The sequence below is a fragment of the Penicillium paradoxum genome (genome assembly GCF_028828445.1).
Source record: "Penicillium paradoxum strain IBT 22861 chromosome Unknown utg000007l_segment0_segment0, whole genome shotgun sequence".
NCBI classification, from domain to species: Eukaryota; Fungi; Ascomycota; class Eurotiomycetes; order Eurotiales; family Aspergillaceae; genus Penicillium; species Penicillium paradoxum.
In genome coordinates, this window is record NW_026643185.1 from 1,957,291 (window position 1) to 1,981,589 (window position 24,299).

The window sequence follows — 24,299 nt, forward strand, 5'->3', positions numbered from 1 at the left end:
TATATGGAGGACGACGCTTGGTTCGTGTTCTGCCATTCTGCACATAAACCATCCAGCTTGTTGCACCTTCATAGACCTTTGCTGGAGGAAGGGTCATGTTTGTTAGTAGGCTACCTGAATGAAAGATTGAAAGTCAATATACGATCAACAGAAGGTGAGACGCATGAAATATGCGTCCTGTACGCTCATCAGTTGACTTCAGATATGTTTAACTCACACCTTTGTATTGTCCACTTCACATTGGGGAGGAGAAAATCATAGAAGGTCACATGGATTCGCCAATCACCTGCTGCGTTTACTCACACTGATTCAAGTCTCCTTGCCCTTCTGCTCTTCCTCCCACTACTTCCTCTCCCTCTACCACATCTCTCATTCATCAACAGCATGTCTACCCTGACTGAACAGCCCACTACCGTCGGCGCTGCTGGTCCTCCTCGACCTCCCCCGCCGCCCCCTCCCCCCTCCCCAAAAGCCGGCCGATAGGCCTTTTCTGCAACGACGTAGGAAGAGACAGCGCGCTAAGCAAGCGAGAAAGGAGCAAGTAAGCTATGCACCATGTCATGTCCTCGTTATACCACGTGTATCACACGCGTTTCTCTGTTGAGCGAAGGCGTTGTAGCTCGAGGAGAGTAAATACTGACAGTATCCTCAGGCGCGGGCCGCACGGAAGGCCCAGTATGATGCCCTAAAGGAGACACTGCAAGCCCAGCTCCCCGCCCCAACCCCACCACCTCCTGTGAGATTCCCCGTCCTCGTACTTTACAGGAATTTGACTGACATTTAGCACAGGTTTTGGCTAAGCGCAAGAGAGTACGCAGTCGTCCGAGGCGCGATGTTAACGCCAAGAAGACTGCTGCCCCGGGCACAGATGCAGCACCAGCTGCAGGGGATGTTGTCCCGGCCTTGAAAGGGCCCCAAAGCCAGGCATCTTCTATGGCTGAGCAAACCGCAATGCTGACCCCTTCTGGTATGTGAGCCCTTGAGGGATATCCATAGGTATATGTCGATTGAGAACATACGCTGAGGAAATAAAGAAGATATGAAGTGCTCTCCCGATCGCTCTCCGCCTCCGTCTCCCTCTCCCTCCGCCAACACCGAAAACGAGAAAAAATGAGAGCACAAGTCTCGAGTCTTGAGTGTTGAGTGTTGCGTCCCCGTGGAGTTTGGCTCTTCTGGTCTTTCGTACGCGTTCTCGTCCTGTTGCACCTCTTGAGATAGCAATTGAATAATTTCACTCGTATCCTTCACCATTTCCTGTCCCTCTGGACCATAAATTTGGTCGATCTACATCTTTAATTAAGTGAAACTTGCTTGTCTCTCTCAAGACTGAATTCCCCTTCCCTTCCCTAAGATTCTAGCCTTCACTGAGTTCAAACTGCCTAGTTGAAGTACATGTGATTGGTAGAACTTTGAGTATCACGATCTTAAATGAAATGTGATATCGCACTAGTAAGATTTTATCTTTAATAAGACTATAAGGCTGTATAACTGCGGATATGATCACTCTACCAAGCTACCCCAGAGGCACTTAAGGCACTTAACACTGAGTTATGGACTTTCATTCCCGTGACCCTACCCTAATCCCACATGTGACCGTAGAAAGGTGAGAATCAGTTTATTCTAATTCATCTCACTTGACACTTCATCTCACTTTCCACCTATTCTCATCCCATTATTCTCTCTCTTTAGGCTCTACCCCATCTTCAAACCATATGGCTACCACTGCATCTGCCACTGTAGGCCCCCCACCCCCTCCTCCGCCCCCTCCACCCCCTCCACCAGGCCGTCAACCAAGTGACCGGCCGTACTTCGAACATCGGGATAGGGCCAATCAACGTCGGAAAGACGAGAAGGCGGAGGTAGATCCCATCCTTTCGAGAGATTCCGAGCCCAAAAAGGAATAACTACTGCTTGGATGCGGTTAATTTGAAGGAGCAGACACTAACGGTATTTGTTAGATGAACTCTGATTGTGAGATCATTAGGGCTACACTCTGGCAAACCATGCAGCAAGGCACTGTATGACGCGGCATATGGTTCATACGAATGGACAATTGATTCACGTGGGGATATCTGTATAAAGGACAAGAAGCCCGCACGCGGGTCCCGCTCACGCCGTGCTGCTGCCAAGCGGGCAGCGGCCGAGAAAGAGGCCAAAGCTGCCTCGCAAGATGCAGGTCAGTATAAATCTGCTCGCAAGAACCAGTGCACTTCCGTACATGGTAGCTAATAGAATCATAGAGCGTGGCTCGGACCGGCAAAAGTCGCCCGAGTCCCCAGCCTCTGGGGAGGAGGAATCCCCGGCTTCGCCGTAGGAAAAGATGCCTACTGGCGGGGATCAGATTTGTATGTGGCTTTTGCCCCTGGGTGTGAGAATTGTCGTATCAAAGCGTTATTAATCACCGTCTAGACTCCATCGCCGTGCCATCAAAGTGCCGTAAGACAGCTTAGCAGAAGGGAGGGCATGCTACGATTAAATATATAGCTCGTATGGCCAATTAATCAAATTAGATCTTCACAAACCTCATTCTAGAAACTATGTAAAAGTATTTCTTCTCCACTTGCAGAGGTAATATGTGTTGGATGTTGGGTATTGGGTAACGGATACTGGGTGCGATCCGAGGGAATTGGAGCCTTAGGAACAAAAGACCAAAACCTGTATGAGGATGAGTATCTTAGAAGTAGGAGACCCCACGCGAGACACGAAAAAGGCATACCTCTATGCGAGACTTGACTCGTAAACAGAACCACCTTCCCATCCTACACCCAACACCCCTCCCAAATCATCCCAACATCAACAAGCCCATCCCCACCCTTGAATTCTGTTGATTCTATTGAAGCTTTCATCAAATGGCAACCAACGCTGCCGCGCCTCCCCCGCCTCCTCCGCCTCCACCCGGAGATAACAACAAGAAGAAGAAGGATGGCTGGTGGACTCGCATCAAGAAGGATAAGCGACGCCGCAAGAAGGCACGCCGGGTACGGATCAACGCGTTGTTTAATGCTATGATGCGCCAATACAATGCCGCAGTGAGTACCCTAGCCGTCCGATCTCATTCAAGGGAGTCAAAATCGGATGTTCATCGTGAGCTTCAACCTGACATCTTTTGCAGGGAGGCGCAGAGCAAACTGCCAGGGCGCGGGCCGTAGTCACTCGGGTTCTGCAGCGAATTGCTGAGGTTGGTACCCCCAGGTGGTTGCCATATACAAGCTACGCATTTAAATTAACACTTCTCTTCAGGATTTAGAGGAGCGTCGTCATCCCCACATGCCCATTAAGAAGGAATAGTGAGGGTGAAGAGAGTCCCCGCGCAATTAGCTGGAGTTTGTGTCCTTTCTTTCTTTCTTCTCTATTCATATGTGTATGTAGTAAATCTGAATGCAGAAAGCATTGATTCTCAAGTGAGAAATATTCATTTCAAATTAGATACATATAGGTACAGTGCAATTCAATTAGTCAAACATGGCATATTAACTTATGTGGAGAGTTGTATTCTACACATCTAGTAACCAAAGGGATGGGAAGCCACTTTGATATCTTGAGATGCGACAGAATCCACCTTGATAGGTAGTTGATCTTTGGCGTGACATGATATACAGTCGACAGATATTGGTCTGAAGCTCGTATAGACAAGCCATTTGTTCACACAAACTGTTCCCCAAGTTGGGTTCCAGATGTGTTAGAAACACACACCGGCAAGTTCCACAAATTTGTGCCAACCACTTTCCTGAGCCACCGAAACTCCTGCACAAGAGGGCCACAAGTATTTGACCTCACGCCCAAGGCTGCCGAAGCATTGATATGGGCCGCTACATTCAGACGGATGATATCCTCGGTGGCGACGTTGCTCCGATATGCAAGATCCCACGACGACAATCTCTCAAGATGCAATTGGCTCGTGGCTCTTGCGACAATCCACAGTCTCCTGCGGTTCGTACGAGGCCTGTTAGATAGCATGAGGGTCAGCAGCTGTTGTAATAAATTTGAATTGGCGGTGTGTGCCATGTGCGTTTGCGAGGACTCACGAAGGGTGAGGAGGAGAAAGATAAGAGAGGAAGCTTGGGACAGGGAAGCTTTATAGAAGCGAGAATAGCCTATCAAACAGCATATCAATGACTTTTCTTTGTTCTCTTGTTGCTAAGCCCCGATTAGGTTTAGTAGCTATTGTCACGTCCCAATCAGGCTTAGTAGTTTTTCTTTGTTCTTTCTAAGGTTGGCGGCAGATCGGAGTGGGGCTAGGCCATCCGGACTTGGCTTAGTGTTTATCCTTAATTGAGCTGTTGCGCATATGTACATGTATCCCAAGTTTATCTACGTACATTATGTACTAAATAGTGTAAAATTAATTTTTGTACAGCCATATCAGTCTTGATATTGATCTCGCCGAGCAATGTTGGAATAGCTAACTGCATTGTCCACAAGTTACCATATTTCAGCGGTGTATTCCGTCAATTTGACTTGCGACTTTTCCGTCTCAGTAGGGGTATAGGATTCCTTGCTGCGACTCGATATCGGCTTTTCTGTCTTACTACGGAGCACCATGTCCCACTCCATTTGTTCCAGCCTCACTAAACGATTATTGGCTACAATTGAGATGTCACATGCCCAGCCGCATCCGCATCCGCTTTCTAAAACAAAAGGATGTCGATAATTCGAAACCATAAAGAGGGAAAAGAGCTGTAGTAAAGAATTTTCTAGACAGGAGAGTATATTTTATGAATATAGACTGTAACAAGCTTCAAAAACTCTAGGTGACCAGCAGCTGACTTTGAACTATAATGTCCAGGTATCAATATGATCGCAATTCCAGGAGCTGAAGCTTAATATCATAAGACAACAATGGGGAATATCTCTGAGCGCCGCTGATAAAGCAACACGATGACACGTTTATACCAAGGCTGCTTTCGGCCTCACACACAAGAGTATCAATGTTCATGGCTGGGACAACTGCCAGACACTACCTAGTGCCAGTTGTCTTTCCTTGCACCCCCTATCCGCCCTGTCAGACTTTTCCCTCAGTCCATAGCTTAGCTTAATTCTTAACTTGAGCAACCATCTTTATGATGCGTTTCGATGTCTCCCTTCGTAGACCCTGACACTCCCGCTTTCTTCCAAGAAGATATCTTCGGATTGCCTCCGTAACCCGGCTAGGCACCCCCTAATGGTTGTCTGTGCTGGAGGATCCTAGATCGTGGTCAGCAATCGCCTGTTGGTTTTATCTATTGACGTGCTATGCCTAATGTACTAGTAGGGCCACCTCTCTCTGTGCGACGGCCGCTGTAGAGGCCGGAGGCCTATTTTCACTGATCATTACTATACCTTCCTCGATTGAAGTATCTCCGAGCCCCCTTTCGCCTTGGTGGAGACTATACTGTGTATTGGCCGGCTGCTACTAAGAAGAAAGGTGTATAGAGCTCACACGAAATGGAAAGACTGCGTAGGATTCGTGGGGATAAAGTATAAGATGGCATTGTCACTAACCACCTGCTCGGTCTAGGCCTCTAAGAATTCTTAGCCTGTATCCTCGGTTTTGCTAGAGAACCATTACAGCTTATTCAGTGAAATGCCACGTGGGGGTAGGAATTGGCATATATAATAGAGGATAGTATCAAGGGTAGTATGCGGATATATAAGTCCTCTTGATTCATCGTTTACCCTTTCTTTCTTGGCCTGAGTGGCCCGTTGTTTCTTCCCTTAAAGGCGTAGGAAGGGTCGATCGGTGGTCCGAAGTGGGAAAAGTGGCAGCATTCGTAGACATAACAAGAGTAGACATTGCGACAAAAGACAGAGGCGGTAAAGTAGACCTCCGCACCAGCCCACAAAGCCCAAGGCCCAACCCGCCCTAACATACAAATGGGCTGGGCTGTGGGCCCGGTCCCTGGGCCCATCGATGGGCTATGGGCCTAGCGTAGAAGCCCACTGGGCTGTTATGGGGGCCCAATGGGCCTCAAACAATACAAACATGCTAAATCTTGGCAAACTTCATAAGTAATATAGATCTTTCTAGTATTTTTAGGTATTCAGATTACCTTCTAAGTCCTAAATCGATTGAGTTGTTCCGCAGTAAGCTCACAGACTCGAACATGCGTGAAAAATAGGCATTAATCAGTAGCTTCATGAGCGCTAAGGCTATGTTTCTATATAAAAATGGGCGTAATGAGAAATTGAAAGAAAGTCAGAGCTATGAGAAAGGACATCCGTTTTGTAAAGAAGGCGAAGTGATAAATACAGAAGTTGTCCTCTAGTGTTAAGATTTATATCCAATGTTGTCATCTCATTTTTCAGGCTCTCTCAATCATCAAGAAGGCGACCATTCATGCCCAGGTGATAATACTACCAATATGCATCTTCTGCATTCAGTTATTGGGCCTAGTCTGCAATAATTTGTGAATCGAACTCTTAAAATAGTGATTTTGATTGTCCCTTTCTTTCTTCTTCTCAAATGCGCTCTAGCGTATAAAGCTCGCAGGTGTAGAAGCAACGCCGAGGACCCGACGTGTGAGGTAAACTACCTACATACATAAGGTGTCAGAGCTACTGACTTCTTTCATTGAGGAGAATTTTCTGTTTGGATGAGAAATGAGAACTGGCAGTACCTTCGCGGATTTGGAAACCCGAGGTTCTACCACTTGATCCTCCAATTCCACCCCTTTATCTTGATCCGAACCCATACAAAAGATATAAAAGCGCAGATATAACTAAGTCCGGCAAAAAGAGCGATTCCCCAATATTTTTCCTTTCCCGTTCCCTCCACAGCATCGAGAAGACCCCCAGCGATGGGGATACTTACCAATACTCCAAAAGATACCACCGTAAAGCAGCTGGCATAGTATCGTCCATATTCCTGAGTTTCGCAAAGCTGACCCAGGCATATTGGCGTCAAGCTAACATTCGATCCGCTGCAGAACCCGAATATTATTATGAAAACCAACAGCAGTGCGTAGTTATCGAGCTCTGGCGCAAGGATATCTGGTAACCAGAACCCGAGAACAGATACTGTGCAGAAGAACAAAGATACAATCATAGTATTATATCGTCCGAATCGATCGGCCATATCACCTGCCACGTACCGACCAATGCATGAACTCGCATTGAGAATTCCGAGCAATTGATATGCAAACGCCGACGAGCCCGTCAAGGCCTCCTCATCGGACAAATGTTGTCGGTCAATATAATAGCGTGGCGTGTATGTAATGGGTATGAAGTATGCCAGATCGGTCAGAAGCACGCCAACGGTTGTCAATGCCATGGCTCCTGTTCCATCCATGAAGATTCTATGGTCTGGCAATGTATCTCGCCAAGTTGTTTCTGATCCTTTGCGGGGAGGGATTCTGCTTCGGCAGAATGTCACGCTGATGGCGCAGAGTGTGCATAGCACAAATCCGAGGATGCGGATCGACCACCCCCAGCCAACTTGAGGGAGAAGTGATTGTATCATCAGAGGAAAGAGAACTCCACCAAAGCCACCTCCTATGAATGCTATACCACTGGCAAGGCCGCGGCGCTCCATGAACCAGTGAGCGACGCAGCCCATTGAGGGAGTCAGAAGGAGGGATGAGCCGATGCCAGTGAGCAGGGAGAACGACAGGAAGATTTGGTAGTATTCTAGATGGCAATTAGCATGCAGATAGCGAGGGCAGTAGGTTGTATCAGAATGATCTTACCTGTAGAGAAACTCAGGGCGAACATGCCAACCAGCGTACAAATAGTCCCCGCAACCATCAGTGCTCGAGGGCCCATCGCATCGAAAGTCGGACCAACTTGGACCCCGCAGACCCAGGTTACAAATGCATATACGGAGAATATCCAGCCAATGGTAGATGAAGAAGCATTCGGTAATATGACTTTGGAGATGACCACCTCAAACACACCGCATGTATTGTAGATGCCCAGCGATGAGGTCAAGCCGCACCACGCACCTAACACCACTAACCAGGCATCACGGCCACCTTCGGGATATGTAATCTCGGTGTTTAAAGGGACTGAATCTGTCGCTTTCGGGGAATGTGGCGATGATTTTTCGATATCAGGAGAAGACTCAATACCAGCGAGCGTCTTCTTATTGGTACAGGAGACGCCCGCAGCATTCATTGGGGGCGAATTCTGTTCAGAACCCATCGTCGCCATCTCCTAACCCTCTTTGTTCCAAAATTTGTGATTGTATGCAGATGGATGTGCAAGCGTTGAGGGTCTGTATCAGGAACCGGCTTCTCGGTATCTCTAGGTCATCCTTCTCAGACTGACACTCTATAGCACGACAATAATCAAGATATGGTAGGAGAGTGGCAGTGTAGTGAAGTCAGTCCAGTATAATATAACTCACCAACATATCCTAATGTCCTCAAAGTGGCCAATCAGAGCTAAATAGATCTTTGTATTCAATTCCAATTACTCGTTCTAGATCAGAAAACCTGACTATTGGCTACTAGTATATACGGAGTAGGTAGATAATTGTGCAAATCGCCTCACGATCGCCCACGAATGTACTCAAGTTGGCCAATCAGCGGCGAGTAATGAGAGTCTTGACCTCGAAGTGACCAATCAGAGCCAAATGTATGATGTAGCTCTAGTAGGATATCTTCATCTGCAGATCACATCGTGGTACCATGAACAAACAGGCTAAACAATGACAAGTGAAATACAACTAGGTCTGTTTCGCAAATAGAAATATACAGAGTTACTATGTACACAACTCAGACCGCGGAAACAAACCTCATCTCCGCAAGGGGCCAGGGTCTCGGCCCATCTAGACCATGTATTCGTATATACGGACATTGCTGATCGGTAACTGTCAACCTGCATTCCTGGACCCTTCAGCAAGGATATGCAAATCCTAAGCACGTAGACCACTCTTATGCACGCGGAAATGTCTCTTCATTCCCCGCGTCGGGATCACCTCCATACCTTGGCCCCAGCCCGTTGGCGGATTATTGCCCGGTAGCTTGTCCAGCACACCATCTATTTGCTCGGGGACGAGGTTCGGAATATTACAGGTAGTTGAAGCGTCGTTGATAAACCCAGCATCGGCACACTTGTCCATGCCCAGGTCTCCGGCATCGCAGTTATCGATGATATTTTGAAGAACTTCCTCGTCCCAGCCGGAAATCTGGTTCTTTTTTCTTTGATTAGTGCTCGCTCGGAAAACTATGATCTCTGGTGTAGTCAGAGGTATACGTACAAAGTCCCCATGAAGTGAATACCCCGTGCGATCCCCGTTACTGAGAATGAACGGCTGCGAGCCAGTCCCCTCTATCCACATATCCTCAAATAGCGGAGTATTCCAGTACACCTCGTAAAAGATATGAGGAACGTGGATCCAGCCAGGTGGACAGTTTGCTTTTGAGCCGCTGCCCTCGCTGCCCGGGAAGACCATGTTAGTCTCGTGGGCATGGATGCCAGCCTCGGGATTATAGCACGAGGGGAAGTGAATATCCGCACGCAAGGGCGATGCATATCCGTCACAGTTCATATGCGGGAACCCGGCGCCAGCGCCAGCGTTGGTGGGATCCTGGATCCCGACGCCGTGCATTCCATCCGAGTCTTCCGGGTAGGAGGGGATGTCGAATGAAGTACGAGGACAAGTCCATTGCACGGGCTGGATAGTTCCCTGGTTAGTGACGAGGACATTGGCGGCACCGTCGGGTGGTGGTGTGCGGAGGGAAGTGTTGCCGACGAACATGCGCAAGCCGACGGGGAAAGGCTTGATTTCGTCGTCAGTTGGCTCGAAAAAGTAGTAGACATTCATGTAGAACATTGGCACGGAGAGGAAACTCCCGTTAGGGTGTTGGAAGTACAGCGAGGGAGTCCAGTAGTTGCTTTTGTCGGCGTCGACCAGCGACGAGGTGCATTCGGAGTCCAGTAGAGCATCGTCGGTCATGCTCAGGTTGAAGTTGCTACCCCCTTGGATTGCATGGGAATGAGCTGCTGCAGTTCCCGGACTGATGATGGGGTCCATTCGTCCCATTGACAGAGCACCATTGCCGTAGAAATGATTCACGGCGAAATTGCGCGCATCCTTTGCGAATGCACGCGCGAAGATCGCGGTAAAGATGGCAACTGAATACAAGGAATCCGCAAGCATGTTGACTGTGCTTTAATGCGTGTCTTTGAAGGAGTTACAAGAAGGAAAAGTAACAGAAAAGCCGGCGAAGGATGCAATGGCGAAATCGATCAACGAAACGAAAGACCGCGCAAGCACCAGACCTGGGGCAAAGGTACGACCTTGTCGAAGGCAGCAGCAAGAATGGGATGATAAAGGGCTTTCGGGAGGCATTGCTATTTTCTTTTCATAGCACTCAACCCATAGGACTTCATTGTCGATGAATCTGGTCCATCTGTTTGAGTTCCTTGGATGAAGAACCAGGCTCCATGCGTATAATGCAATGTCCACATTCTGTCAATGCAGGGTGATTGTTGCAAGCACTGTACTTCGCATCAGCAGTGGGCGAGACTGTTCCAACCCATTTTATTTGTTTCTAAGGCAGATCGATGCGACAAGCCTCATGGCCAAGACCCCACGCGGAATATCGGCTCAGCCAGCGAAGTCTCAGACAACATTTATTTGAAACATACCAGTCCAGGCGCTATGAAGAACGATTTACACATTTCAATGACACAGATCACAAGTCAAGCACCAGAGATAACGTCTGGGAATTATCGATTTCAATAATGCAGATAGCAGCTTTATGAGACAAAACATGGGATGTTCAAGAAATCCAAGGCCGAAACGAAATCGCTGCGCAAAGCTCTCATCCATGCATAAGGTCGCTTGTAAAAAGGAAAAAACAAGATCAAGTAAAAAAAGTAATAACACATGTTGACCGAATAAACTCCATGTCCACATAGGAGTAAACAGACAAAACGCAATAGTGTAATAATAGGTATAATGTTTAGAGAACACCCGAGAGAACGGCTTCGGTGGCTGCTTATATGTTAGCTGTGTCTGGTGAAACGTCGAGGGGGTTAATGATGACTTACCAGAGTTGATGTAAGGTCGCTTGGCATCCAAGTTGACCTCGAACCGTCTTTCAAGCTCCTGCTTGACGGTCTTCTTTGAAACCTTCATCAGGTCTGCAGTGGCCAAGATCTTGCGGATCTCATCCAGGATCTCATCGTCAGGGGGTAGATGGCTGAGGTCTTCCATGCCAAAGCTGCTCATCATTTCAGATGCAGCGACCGAATAACGAGTGTTACCACCGCCAAGAGGCAGATCGAGCTGGGAGACTGGGCGCGAGCCAGTGTGGAAGCCATATTCAGACTGCGGGAAGGGAGGCAATCTGGTGCCATAGGAGTGTGCGGAGAATTCAGACCGATCATCACGCGAAGTCTGTGATTCCCACAGCTCAGCTTGGTAATCTTCCCAAATTTTCTTGGGAATGGAGTCGGGGTCGAATTTGCCCTCGTCAGAAATGACAACCTTGCGGCCCTTTTCTCCGGTGATGACACGAGTGTTACCCCAGGAGAAGTCGTCCATGTTCCAGAAAGAGTAAAGTGGCAGGGCAAGAGAGAAGATGGGGATGGCGAGGAGGTAGATCAACATCCAACCGATCATTTCCCACTTGCGTCGGAAGATGAAAATGAGTGCTTGCAGACCGTAGATAACACCGAGCAGAATGAAAGAAGTGATAGGAAGCACATCGGGCTCACTCACACACCAATAGATCAGGTATGCAATATAGGCAACCGTGACAGGCTGAATGACAGTCATGAGCAGGTCCATAAGCACAATGAATCGCATACTGAAACAACAGAAACCACACAGCTGTTGCAGTGGAATCAACTCCATCAAGTTGTGGACAGTAGAGTTGATCCATCTACGACGTTGCGAAAGGAAGACTGCAAAACTTTCTGGAGCAACTGTCCAGGCGTGGGCTCGGAAGATGTACTTTGTCTTGAACTTGGGGTGATGCTTGATGAGAAGTGTCGTCAAGTAACGATCTTCACCAAGGTGTAGCAGATTCTTCATGTGGAGAGTGTCCACGCGAATTTCGGAATATGAATCAACCACAGCTTTGCTGACGAAGAGAGGCGTTCCATTCTCAGCTGTACGGATACGGTACATACTGAAACAACCGGGCAAGCAAGTGACGGACCCAAACAAACTCTCGAATGCCTTGGTCAGATTGTGAGAGATGTAGTATTCATAAACCTGGATCATTGTGATAACAGAGGTCTTGGCATTGGACAGAGACGTCTCTCCACAGCAACCGATGAGGCGAGTATCCGAAAGGAATGCCGAAACAAAACGCGTAGCAGCATCAGGAGCCACCACAGTATCGGCATCAACCTGTAGGATATATTCGTAGAATTGAGGATTGACACCGATAATGTTTCGGATATGATGATGCATCTCAAGCTCCATAGGGCTCATCGGAAGGTTGTAGTGAACGCGGTTGAGGAAGCGCATGAGAACCATCTGAGAATCACGCTTTCCACGGTTACCGGGACGAGACACTTCCGAAGGCTTTCCAACCTTGACAACGACCAAGTAAGGAACAATGTGACCCTGAACTTCATAGAGACCGGAATAGAGCTTTGCCATGTTGTGCTGCTTCATGCCCTCACCCAGACTCTCGAAGCTGAGCGGCTCGGGGTCCACAGATTCGGGAACACCCAAAATGTCAAGGACGATCCTTGGAGTTGGACGGTCGTTGCCTTGGCCAATGATCATACCGTCACAAATCACGAGCAGAAGTTTGCGCTTGTCGTCATAGCGCATGCGAGCCATAGAGTCCATGGCACGACGCAGCGACTCTTCATCTTCAGTATAGACTGGGACTTGGCAAATGATGAACTTGTCCAAATTCTCGGGAAGGTTCTTCCTTCCGAATTGCAAAGCAGCCAAAAACTTGAAGCCGATGATGGAAGCGAGCATGATGGAAATTGCGAGAATGAAGTATCGCGCAAACTGACAGCGAACGGAGTCTCGAGTGTCGATTTTACCAATGAAGAACAGGTTGTCCAAGCAAAGCTGCATCCGAGATCTGAGATTGGTGTCGAAGTTCAAATCATCCCAATACTTGGTCACATCGTCTCCGGCCTTTCCCTGGAAAATATTGACGAGCAGAGGATGCATATAATCTGTCTCGATGTTTCTGGTGCCGTTCTTCCCTACTGGCCAGCGAGGTACTCGAGGTCCAGCAATATAATCAGTCATATCATACACTTTGCCGTTGATGCTCACGACCTTCTTGGAATCTTCGGTCGCCATCTGTTTGATTGTCTTTCCAGTATATCCAACATAGCCTTTTTTGTAATTCGAGCGCATCATAACCATTTGTTCGTAGAACCAATCAGCCCGGGAGTCGTTGGTCCAAGAACGGAAATCATGGTACTTGGCATTAATATCGAAGCTGGAGCTGGAAGTCGTAGCTGCGGAATCATTGAGATTTGATCGGTAATCCAATGGTACGCTGGGATCCACTTTTCCACTAACACCTTGGCACAAAGATGAGACCTGGACAGGGAAGAGATTGGTCGCGTCCGTGCCTGCATAGTTCTTGAGTGCTTTCTGGGGAACAATGTCGGGGAAGTGGGATGGCATGAACTTTCCAAGATTGAAAACCACACCTCTAACGGCAACGTAAGATGAAGCACCGTCGTTGCCATTGTTGCCCCTGAGCTCTGCCGTGTTGTAAATGTCTTGAGTTGGACACACTACTCCAGGGAAACCAACAATCATGAAAACAGCTACACCACAGGCGAACCAGATGATCATGTTGATTGCAAGCTTCTCACGCCAGGCAACCCGCACATCCTTGCGCTTCATTCGCCCGATGAATCGGATCATGAAATCGGGAATCCAGAATGTAAGAAGGTAAACAAAGAACATCCAGCGACGACGGCTGCCAGAGGTGGTAGCTTCGTCGACCTCCTCCATCTTCTTCTCGTTGTTTTTCTCGAGCATTTGCTCTTTCGTGTCAAGGTTTTTGAACATATCACCTGAATGGAAGGCAGAACCGCCGGCATCGGAACGTCCATCCAGTTCACGGCTACCAAAGTACCCTTGCTTGGGGTCATCTCCATAAATGAAAGCGCCTGGTGACTGATCAGTGGCATTGAGAAGTCGGAGCTTCGCATCTGGATTTCCACCGGCAGTCTGGAAGGCGTCGCCTTCGTCAACACCAGCATTCCCCAATGCTGGGACAACACGATCGCCAACTTTAGCAATATCTGCCCAGCATCGTTCACTCAAGAAAACGCCGGTGCTACCGACGCGTGCTTCATTGCCGGGCCATCGCTTTTCGTCCAGAACGACCTCAGATTTTTCGCGGTCGCTTCCCACAACAACATTTCCTATGTCGGCAAGACCAAGGAACTCTCCGAAGGGGAGGAAGACACTGTAATCGGCGTTCCGAAGACGGGAGCTGATCTCAGCGATACCGAAAGTTTGGACTTGCATTCGCACACATTTGCTGTCGAACTGGTTGGCAATCCGACGATCATTCGGCTTGAGACAAATGACGAAGTAGGGATTGACGTTCGAGGAGCTTAGGGATTTGTTAATAATTTCCAAGCCAGAAAGGAACTGGCCGGCCGCTCCTTGGGCTGGTCCCGAAGGCATGCCACTCTTCCGAACACTAGCTCGCTTAGATCCTGCGACCTGGCTTTCGGGTTCGTCTCCTTCCTCGCTTTCAGGGTGGGCACTGGGGGCGGCGAAGCGAGATGGGGGTCCAGTCTTGCGTCTAGCCATGCTGGGCATGCGCAGAGGCTTTGAGCTCACCTGCGCTTGCATGATGGCGCTTTTTTCTTGAGGGTGCGATATGGTCTGCAGAGCTTCCTGGTGGAACAATTCACGCACAAAGTCACTGCGGGTGGAGCGCATGAGATTCATCAAGTCAGCAGAGACGACTTCGCCGTTCTCCTCGAGTAGGCCGGTGGTGGAGTAGTCCACCTCGCCAGCAAAATGCTTGACTGTGAATGCACTTCGTGTTTGGCCCATATAGCCTGGTCCACCAGTAGTATCCACGGAGATCGCAGGATTCTTGTTCTCAAAGCGCTTTCGCACGCTGTCCAAGAACTGAGCATCGGATCTGCCTCGGCGGGTTTGGTCATCCAGAATGCTCAACAAACCATTGCCATGCTTCAAAAGACCTCGCACAGTATCAGTATTATCGAAATAGCTGGTCGCAGCCACTGTGATTTCCTCGCGGTCAAGAATATCCGCTTTGTGATCAAAGAATGACTGAAGACAGTAGTTGTAGAGCGATTCTGTCGCAGCATTGCTGAGAAGTTGATCAAGAGTAGACCCGGTGGAAGGGGCTTGGGCGAATCCGGGGAAATCGACAATGGAGATAGTGTTGGCGACGCTGTCCTCCGCGGCACAGAGTCTTTGGTTCACAGTCTCAATCACATAAGTTACTAAGAGCGAGTATATGGTACGTGCAAATGCATCAGCATTCTCCCGTGCTCCCTTAGGATCAAGCATAACCGTCACGCGCTCGCGGTGGATTGTCTTTGTCCGATAACCGAGGCTATTCTCCAGAGCCTCGACGCTCAAACCCAAGAAAGCAGCGACATTGTCGAGGACATCCTTGTTCTTCACTACTGTAACAAGCTCGCCACCCTCGTGGGAATAACCACCACTCTCTTCCGCGCCGGTGGTGGTAGACTGCCCCGTGGCGAATTCAAGCTGTCCGATGTGAAGGATACTGGCTAGAATCTGACAGATCTCAGCGATTTCACTTCGAGAGAATTCCAACTTCCGCAGGGCGGTCTTGAAATGCTGGAAGCCCTCAGTATCATTGATTCCGACCTTGAGCTGCGTGGGATGGCCGAGATAACGCCAGCGTTTGTGGCTGACATTTGAGCCGGACAGCCTGCTCCCAGTCTGAACATGGATGCTATTCTCAAAGCCCAGATGCGATTTCTCCGCCGGACTTGTTCCAGCGAGCAAATAATACAACACGTGGAAACTTCGCTCTCCCGTGGGCACAGAAGCGATGCGACTTCGCTCCAGCCGGTAGTCAATGATTTTACCGCCGATCAATGTGGGGTTCACGGAGGACGAACCATCATACTGGAGTTCGAGGAAGAGACCGGCTTTAGAGGCAGTGGGTGTAGTGACGGATTTGGTGGTTGTAAGAGTATCGAAGACAAAGGCAGCATATGATATTTTGGAGGACAGTGGTGTCGATGAAAATGAAAGGAACGAAGACAACAAATGCGAACGAAGAGTGGTTTTTCCAGATCCGCTCTCTCCACTGCCATCGAAAGTTAGATATGTTTCCCGGCACCGGATGGTTTGGCTTACAGGAATACAATAGCTTGGTTTTCGGCGCGCGCACCCAACCGAGTGAAGGCGCGATGAGCTAGATCTTCCGCTTCGCCCGCAGCACTTCCCTCCTTTCCACCGTCTGGCCCTTTAGTAGCCGACGAATATGTGTTCAGGGCAATCAGGGCCTGGGATGACAGACGGGCCGTGGGTAATCCGACATGGAACCTGGAAGGCAGGTTAGCTACACTGATGCTACACCGGATAAGCGGGATCCGCGATGTTCATACCGACTGGCGAGATGAGCCGTGAGATGTGTATCAGACTGCAAGTGGGCGGGCAGTGAGGGCAGTGATGACTGGGCGTGAGCTGGGCCGCTCCCAGCGAATGTGTTGGCCATCTTCGGGTCCCCTCAGTTGAGGTCTGCGTTCTGGAACGAGTGTATGAGGGGCTATCCAGACGTCCAGAATCGACGGAAGAAGTGACTTGAGAGGCCACCCAGTACCGGAATGAACGTGGATCGAGGAAGAATGTCTTGGGACCGACGGAATGAAGACCCCTAGCAACAAATTGAGATTGCACACATCGGAGTTGATGCCGAGAGGGGGAATATTTTGATGTGCAATGGCGAAGATGAACGAGTGGCTGAGAGATAGGGACAGAATTCGAAGCAGAAGAAGCCCAGAACCCAATGGGGGGATCACAAAGGGAAAAAAAGCAACAAATCGATAAGAGGCCGGGGGTGGAGGCGTATTGTGCAATACCAAGTCACAAATTACTAGCTCGGTCGCTAAGAATAGGTGAACCTCGGCCACTCAGACTGGAGTTTCTTTTTTATATTAATTGTCTTATTGGACGTGTCTCGGGTAGCATCCACCAGAGCATCACACCCCGTTCCCACAGATGGGCGGAGCTATGGCTCGTCCAGGGCTATTGGAGAGACTATTTACACTTAAACCGAAGCCTGGTGTGGTGTACAGAGGAAATGGAAATGCTTAGCGAGGAAGGGAAAATTACAAAAGCAAGTTTTTTCTAACACGACGTCTCAGGTTAAGAGATCTCCACTCTAGCTGTTACCACGACAATAGAACGGAGTACGGAGTACCGAGCACGATGTGCGATGTACGGAGTACCTCTTCCGTACATAGTAGCGTGTACTCCGTACTCCGTACCCGGTACTTAGGTACGGAGTACTGAGGTCGGACACGTCAACTCCCATATTCTTCCGCGCAATATTGACCTCCTTGCAAGGGAAGCGCATATGGCAATAACTATCAACGAAATCACGAAATATGAGCTGACAGAATTAGATTGTCGCTCAGGTCCAGGGGTGAGACTAGCAGGAAGTGTAGAGTCCTAAGAATATCCCTTCGAGAATCTCGTATGGAGGAGTCCGTACGGAGTACTCCGTACTCCATACTCACAGGTGGCACGGTGGACTGGGTGGCAAACTCGATCATCTGTCAGAGAAAAAAAAAACCGTGTGAGACATCCCAAATATAGTCCATACCATACCTGAGGACCCAGGTACCCAGGTACATAGGGGGAACCATCGATACCGGGCCATGACCAAAGATACAATACTAGATCTGTCAATCCGTGGGCTGTGAATTCTGGATTCGACGGGGTTTGGGGTCTCCGGTGGGATTTGGGTCCTCTCATTGGTCAGCAAGCATCAAGCAGCACCCCATCAGGGTGAAAGAGCAACAAACACCCTCTGGCCCAATGGTTCAAAATTACAGGGCGAACTCCCCAGACCGGAGAACTTCAACGGATATATGAAAAAATCCAAAGGAGGCATACAAACGGTGCCTGCGCATCATTCAGATCCGTGAGAAAGCTCAGATATACCGTCTGATTCTTGAAAAGATAGACAATCCCAAAAGCTTAACTAGGGGACTGCACAGGCAGGAGACGATCGTCGGGATCTACGGTATTTTTGCATAGAGCCCTGTAATTTTCAAACTCCATGGATTTCTTTCTCCCCACGCCGAACTTCTGAAGTTGTTTGTCTTCTTTCCCACCGTTCAGGAGTCCCATCTCCAGTCGCTCGCTCAATTACCTTAATCCTTGATCATCTCGCCTTGACCTATCGAACTCTGAAACCTGGTCTCTAGCTTTCACGTGTCATCCTTCACTGTACATCCGGCAGGACGAGCTGACCAATACAAGAAAAAGTACCCTCATGTGGTGGTGATAGCGAATAGGCCGGACATCGCATCTTGCCTTTGACTTCATTGAACTTGCGACCACACGCTCGTCATGTCGAACCGTTACTCGGTCTTCTCCACGCAGTCGGCCGGGCTCTCGGCCGGCCCCCGACCACAACACGGGAGTCAGGTCTCAACAACAACATTATTGAATGCTCTGCACTCTTTTTACACCGCGGGTCAACCATACCAGCTAGATTCAGCCACAAGTCTGGTTGTTAATACATGGGTCACCGCAGCGACAACCTTGCCCGATGGGCGAACTGGCGCAACGGTCGACCGTGACCTGGCGATCAGGGCTTGGGAACATGCTCGACGCCGGGCGGAAGACGGATGTATCGTCCTAGGGTATGTTAAACCCCGAATCTCAGGATGCAACAACCCGCTAATATCAAGCAGCTCGCTACATCAGTCAACGCCATCATTGCTGGAACCATTCATCACGTCGATCCCAGTGGAAACACCCGAGGTAGCTCTGATTGCACTCTCCGCCCTACGTCCATTTCTCACCGCAGTCACCTCCTTCAATCCCTCATACTGTCTCCATGCCGCACTAGCGGCCAATTACACATTGTCTCTCCAAGGCTCAGTCGTTGGCCTCTCCTTCGCCCTGTCCACCGCGGGCATTAATGTGCGCAAAGGTCTTCTGGATATCCAGCCTGAAACTGGCTACCGTGCATTCGATGCCTTCTACTATCTCCTGACCTCTGCTTCGACGGCTGCAGAGCGTGAATTCTTGGACCTGAAGGATCCTTCGGCATACACCTTGCTGAAGCGGTCAGGCACATATGATCCCCCGCATTATCTTCCCACGGCCGATGATGCCGCTGCAGCGGAGGACTTTCGGGCTTCCTTAAAGGCGATCGGCATCAAAGGTGCTTCTCAGCGAGGTTTGCTGTCAGTCCTGGCTGGTCTCATCAAGCTCGGCAATACCGTCGGCTTTGAAGTCGATCAAGAAGATCTAGAGGAAGTGTGTGAGGATGCGGGTGGTCTCTTGTCGATTGATCCGGAGATTCTCCTGCATAAATGCTCCACCGATGAGCGGGAAGTGTTGATTGCAGGCATTTACGAGGCTCTGGTCGATTGGGTCATTAGCAAAGCAAACGAGGCTATCACCGCTGATATCCAGGTTGCATTGGAGAATGATTCTACTAATGGGGGCGGTGCGGCACAATGGTCTAATGATGACACAGTCAACTTGACTGTAATCGATATTCCCCGACCAGCTCTTGGAAAGGCAATCGCCATGAGAGGTATCTTCGACGATAGCATCGGACTAAACGCCGAAATGAAGGATGATGGGATTCCTCTTCCGCCTATTGGCGGCTCTGTCATCAGTGAAATGAACTCCGCAGTAAGCCAGGTTGAACCGGATCTCGGTATCACCACAGGCCTTGCTGGCCGGGAACGCGAACATGATCTCGACAAGCGGCAGGATGTATTGGAAAAAGTTGGTGTCGAGCTCGAAATCGATGCTTTCCTCCGACGCATTCTTTTCCCAGTTGACACCGAAGGTATTACTGTCGGAAAGCGTGGGCGGTTTGATCTTTCCACAACTCTCAACAGCAGCCGTGTCTGGTACCACCTCTCTCTGCATCCGAGTGATGACATGCCGGAGCAGCTCACGTCAGTGGGACCCACGGCGTGGTCTGCGGGTGCTGTCTCTCGCCAATTACGAGATTGGCGACTCGCGGAGTGGGCTAATCGTCGTTTGAAGCAACTCGACTTCACCGCCGATTTCGACGTGGAAGAGTTTGTCGGGCGATATGCACGACTTGGTTGCACCGAAGGACAGGATGGTGTTGAAAACTGGATTATCGAGAGAGGCTGGAGCAACGGCGATGCTGTCGTTGGAGAACAGCGTGTGTGGATGCGAGAAGGTGCATGGTGGGAAGCAGAGAGTATGCTCGATCTCAAGCCAGAGGATACTCACGTCAATCCCTTCATGTACGGACCTGCCTTGTATGAGACTGGCTTCACCTCGGACGGCACTCCAGTACAAGAATCATCCAACCTTCTTAGCATGCCCGCGGCCGGCGCCATGGCTCCGAGTGTCATGGGCGGTGCCAAATCCATTGCCCCTAGCGCGCCATTCGCCAACACTGCAAACAACGGTGACTACGGACTGGGCCGCAAAGGTGACGATAAGAAGGGAGACATTGCATACTACGACGAATATGGCCGATACGTCGGGGAATTCGACCCCGAGTTCGGTGATCCTAAGCACATCGAGAAGAAAACCATCACCTGGGGCCGTCGGCTCTGGGCTGGTTTCGTCTGGGCGATGACCTTCTGGATTCCCTCCTTCGTACTCCGATACGTTGGTCGCATGAAACGCCCGGATGTCCGCCTGGCATGGCGAGAGAAGCTCGTCCTGGTTATGTTGATCCTGCTGTTCAACGGAATTGTCTGCTTCTATATCATCGCCTTCGGTGATCTTCTCTGTCCAAACAAGGACAAAGCCTGGAACGAGAAAGAGCTTGGATGGCACTCAAAAAGCAATGACTTTTTCGTTGGTATCCACGGCCGCGTCTACGACATCGCAAAATTCGCGCGCACACAGCACAGTGACATCAATGGACAAGACACATCATCATCCAACATGCAGGACTTTGCAGGTCAGAATTTGGATGCCTACTTTCCTCCGCCTCTTAACCGGTATTGTGCTCCATTCGTCAAGTCCGATACTATAACACTGTCACACAACAAGACAGATGCTATTACTCTGCCTACAGCCGAGCACAAATCGGGTAAACAGTCACCATACGTCAACTCTAAACTCCACAAAGACGACTGGTATGAAAATAGATTCTTGCCAAAGATTGGTTCATATTACAAGGGAGATTTGGTTTGGACGAAAAAACCATCAGGAAGCAAGCTGAAGCTGATGCTCGGTACTGGGTTATTAAGGACCAGAAGGTGTATGATTTGACGGACTACTTCTACACACTGAAACGGATGAACAATCTTGACTCATACAATTGGCTACCGTCGAGTTTGACGTCCCTCTTCAGAGACAATATGGGCGAAGATGTCACCGACAAATGGCAGGATACACCGGCCTTCAGAAATGCCCAAACGTGTCTTGATTTCGTCTTTTACGTGGGTAAAGTTGACTTCCGTGACAGTCCACGATGCACTGTGAACAATTGGATCTTGCTCAGTTTCACTATTCTCATCTGTGCTGTCATCCTCGTCAAATTCCTGGCAGCTCTACAGCTGGGCTCCAAACGTCGACCCACGCCACAGGATAAATTCGTTATTTGCATGGTTCCTGCTTATACCGAGGGTGAGAACGACCTCCGAAAAGGTCTTGATTCTTTGACTGCTCTCCAGTACGACAACAAGAGAAAGTTGATCTTTGTCATCTGCGACGGTATGATTGTTGGTGGCGGTAACGACCGTCCTACCCCTAAGATTGTCCTGGATATTCTGGGTGTTGATCCCAAGATGGATCCACCGGCACTACCATGCAAATCACTCGGCCAAGGAAGTGAGCAGCTGAACTACGGCAAGGTGTACTCTGGTCTCTATGAGTATGAGGGCAATGTTGTCCCTTACATTGTAGTTGTCAAGGTCGGCAAGGAATCCGAGCAACGCAAGTCTAAGCCTGGTAACCGTGGCAAACGAGATACCCAGGTTGTTCTCATGCAATTCTTGAACCGCGTCCATCACCGCTCACCCATGTCGCCTCTTGAACTCGAAATGTTCCATCAAATCAACAATGTGATCGGTGTAGACCCAGAGCTCTACGAGTACTGTCTCATGGTCGATGCAGATACCACCGTTAGGGAAGATTCTTTGAACCGTCTGGTTGCCGCTTGTGCTGCGGATGCCAAAATCGCCGGCATTTGCGGCGAGACCAGTCTCCAAAATGAGGAACGTAGTTGGTGGACGATGATTCAGGTTTACGAATACTACATCTCGCATCATCTGGCCAAAGCATTTGAGTCGCTTTTCGGCAGTGTTACCTGTCTTCCTGGATGGTAAGTGTTGAATTCTTTCGCCACTGCTTTGTTCGGTACTAACAACGCACAGTTTCACCATGTATCGTCTTCGAACTGCGGATAAAGGGCGTCCTCTCATCATCTCGGACAAAGTCATTAATGACTATGCTGACAACGACGTTGACACCCTCCACAAGAAGAACCTTCTCTCGCTTGGTGAGGATCGTTATCTGACAACCATCATGACCAAGCACTTCCCATCAATGTCGTACAAGTTCATTCCTGATGCGTACGCAAGTACAGCCGCCCCCGAGGCTTGGAGTGTGCTTCTGTCGCAACGACGCCGCTGGATTAACTCTACTATCCACAACTTGGTGGAACTAGCAGCTCTGGAGGACCTCTGCGGTTTCTGCTGCTTCAGTATGCGTTTTGTTGTTCTTGTCGATTTGCTGGGAACGATCATTCTTCCTGCTACCTGCGTTTACCTCACCTACCTGATCTACCGCGTCGCTAGCCACACAGGTCCTTTCCCTATGATTTCGATCATCATGCTGGCTGGTGTATATGGTCTTCAAGCGATTATCTTCATTGTCAAACGGCAGTGGCAACACATCGGATGGATGATCATCTATCTACTTGCTTACCCGATTTATAATTTCATCCTGCCGCTCTATGCCTTCTGGAAGCAGGACGATTTCACTTGGGGTACTACCCGTGTCGTCATCGGCGAGAAGGGTGACAAGCGTGTTATCGCTGTGGAAGATGAGCCATTCGATCCGCGCAGCATCCCACTCCAACGCTGGGATGACTATGCCATGGCTAACAATCTTCCTGGCCGTCGCGGTGACATCAGCTCGTCTCAGGAGAAGGTCTATGCCACGGGTCGGTATGACGACATGGCGATGGAGATGGATGACATGCACTCGCAGTACTCCTCTGTCAAGCCCGCCTCTACCATTCTCACCGGTTTCCCTGGTCAGGGCCGCCACCACCCCTACATGCCCCCTCAGTCGCCCGCACCCTTCGTTGGCGGAAATGTTCCCGGCAACCGCAACTCGCACATGTCAAACTTCTCTCGCTACACAGATATGCCTCAGGTTGGTCCTCAAATGGGCCATTCTGCACAAGCTTCCCGGCACATGTCCATGGGTGGTCTCAGCGCCTACCAAGATAGCCCGATAAACACAAGCAGACACAGCATCGGCATGATGCAGAGTAGCGATAATCTCCTCGGAAATTCACGCTCTCGCAGTCCATTGCCTCAATATCCTCCCCGACCCGCTAGCACTGCATTCGATTTCCGTGTCGGTAGTGGTCCCGATGAGGCTACCATCACTGAGGCGATTCGCGGCTGTCTCGCAGAGGTTGATTTAGATACTGTCACTAAAAAGCAGGGTAAGTTCCGAACTCATTCTCTATGATACCCATACAGATCACTAACATAGTTCTGATAGTTCGCGCTCTTGTCGAACAACGCCTGCAAACCTCACTCACTGGCGACAAGCGAGCCTTCCTGGACCGCCAGATCGACCAGGAACTGGCTAACATGTGATTCTCTATACCTTTTAATATGCGTTCTGCATCCCCTTCCGCATCTCTCAGCCCTTATGCTTTTACATTTTTGACATTTCTCTGTATGTGGTCTCGGCATCTCTGGAGTTTCTACGAGGTTTTGGGTTCTTTCAAGTACAGCATTCAGCGTCTTTGTCTCTGAGCTATTTCGCTCCTTAGTCTTAATGAGATCTTTCTTCTAGCGCACATTGACAACCTATGTTGTGACCAGGTTAACTCCACGTCTTATATCTGAATTCTCCCTCGTAGGACCATCGTCGTAGGACCATGAGTAAGATTTGGAACCAATCTCGCTTTGGGGTGTTTAGGCCTCTACGTCCTAAGCTATTAACAGTACATACTTTCAAGGGTTATGCA

The 24,299-nt window shown here is 49.5% G+C and overlaps 7 protein-coding genes across 7 annotated transcripts; 4 read left to right on the plus strand and 3 right to left on the minus strand.

Moving 5' to 3' along the window:
• Nucleotides 1-384: 384 nt before the first annotated feature.
• On the plus strand, nt 385-975 carry N7457_008291 (uncharacterized protein; the record flags this gene model as incomplete). Its single annotated transcript, XM_057179334.1, has 3 exons — nt 385-414; nt 653-736; nt 790-975. 3 exons carry the CDS (start codon nt 385-387, stop codon nt 973-975), a joined length of 300 nt encoding a protein of 99 aa, XP_057027720.1.
• A 737-nt stretch (nt 976-1,712) lies between these two features.
• N7457_008292 (uncharacterized protein) lies at nt 1,713-2,314 on the plus strand (the record flags this gene model as incomplete). The annotated part of the gene is made up of 3 exons (XM_057179335.1): nt 1,713-1,859; nt 2,014-2,176; nt 2,241-2,314. The coding sequence occupies 3 exons, from the start codon at nt 1,713-1,715 to the stop codon at nt 2,312-2,314; spliced, it is 384 nt and encodes a 127-aa protein (XP_057027721.1).
• Nucleotides 2,315-2,849: 535 nt separating this feature from the next.
• On the plus strand, nt 2,850-3,149 carry N7457_008293 (uncharacterized protein; the record flags this gene model as incomplete). The annotated part of the gene is made up of 1 exon (XM_057179336.1): nt 2,850-3,149. One exon carries the CDS (start codon nt 2,850-2,852, stop codon nt 3,147-3,149), a length of 300 nt encoding a protein of 99 aa, XP_057027722.1.
• A 3,473-nt stretch (nt 3,150-6,622) lies between these two features.
• N7457_008294 (uncharacterized protein) lies at nt 6,623-8,091 on the minus strand (the record flags this gene model as incomplete). Its single annotated transcript, XM_057179337.1, has 2 exons — nt 6,623-7,605; nt 7,665-8,091. 2 exons carry the CDS (start codon nt 8,089-8,091, stop codon nt 6,623-6,625), a joined length of 1,410 nt encoding a protein of 469 aa, XP_057027723.1.
• A 742-nt stretch (nt 8,092-8,833) lies between these two features.
• Nucleotides 8,834-10,081, minus strand: N7457_008295 (DUF1996 domain-containing protein; the record flags this gene model as incomplete). Its single annotated transcript, XM_057179338.1, has 1 exon — nt 8,834-10,081. One exon carries the CDS (start codon nt 10,079-10,081, stop codon nt 8,834-8,836), a length of 1,248 nt encoding a protein of 415 aa, XP_057027724.1.
• Nucleotides 10,082-10,889: 808 nt separating this feature from the next.
• On the minus strand, nt 10,890-16,613 carry chsE (chitin synthase class Va; the record flags this gene model as incomplete). The annotated part of the gene is made up of 4 exons (XM_057179339.1): nt 10,890-10,921; nt 10,978-16,202; nt 16,253-16,441; nt 16,504-16,613. 4 exons carry the CDS (start codon nt 16,611-16,613, stop codon nt 10,890-10,892), a joined length of 5,556 nt encoding a protein of 1,851 aa, XP_057027725.1.
• A 1,862-nt stretch (nt 16,614-18,475) lies between these two features.
• Nucleotides 18,476-23,922, plus strand: csmB (putative chitin synthase; the record flags this gene model as incomplete). Its single annotated transcript, XM_057179340.1, has 5 exons — nt 18,476-18,771; nt 18,823-21,219; nt 21,294-22,409; nt 22,462-23,765; nt 23,825-23,922. 5 exons carry the CDS (start codon nt 18,476-18,478, stop codon nt 23,920-23,922), a joined length of 5,211 nt encoding a protein of 1,736 aa, XP_057027726.1.
• Nucleotides 23,923-24,299: the final 377 nt, after the last annotated feature.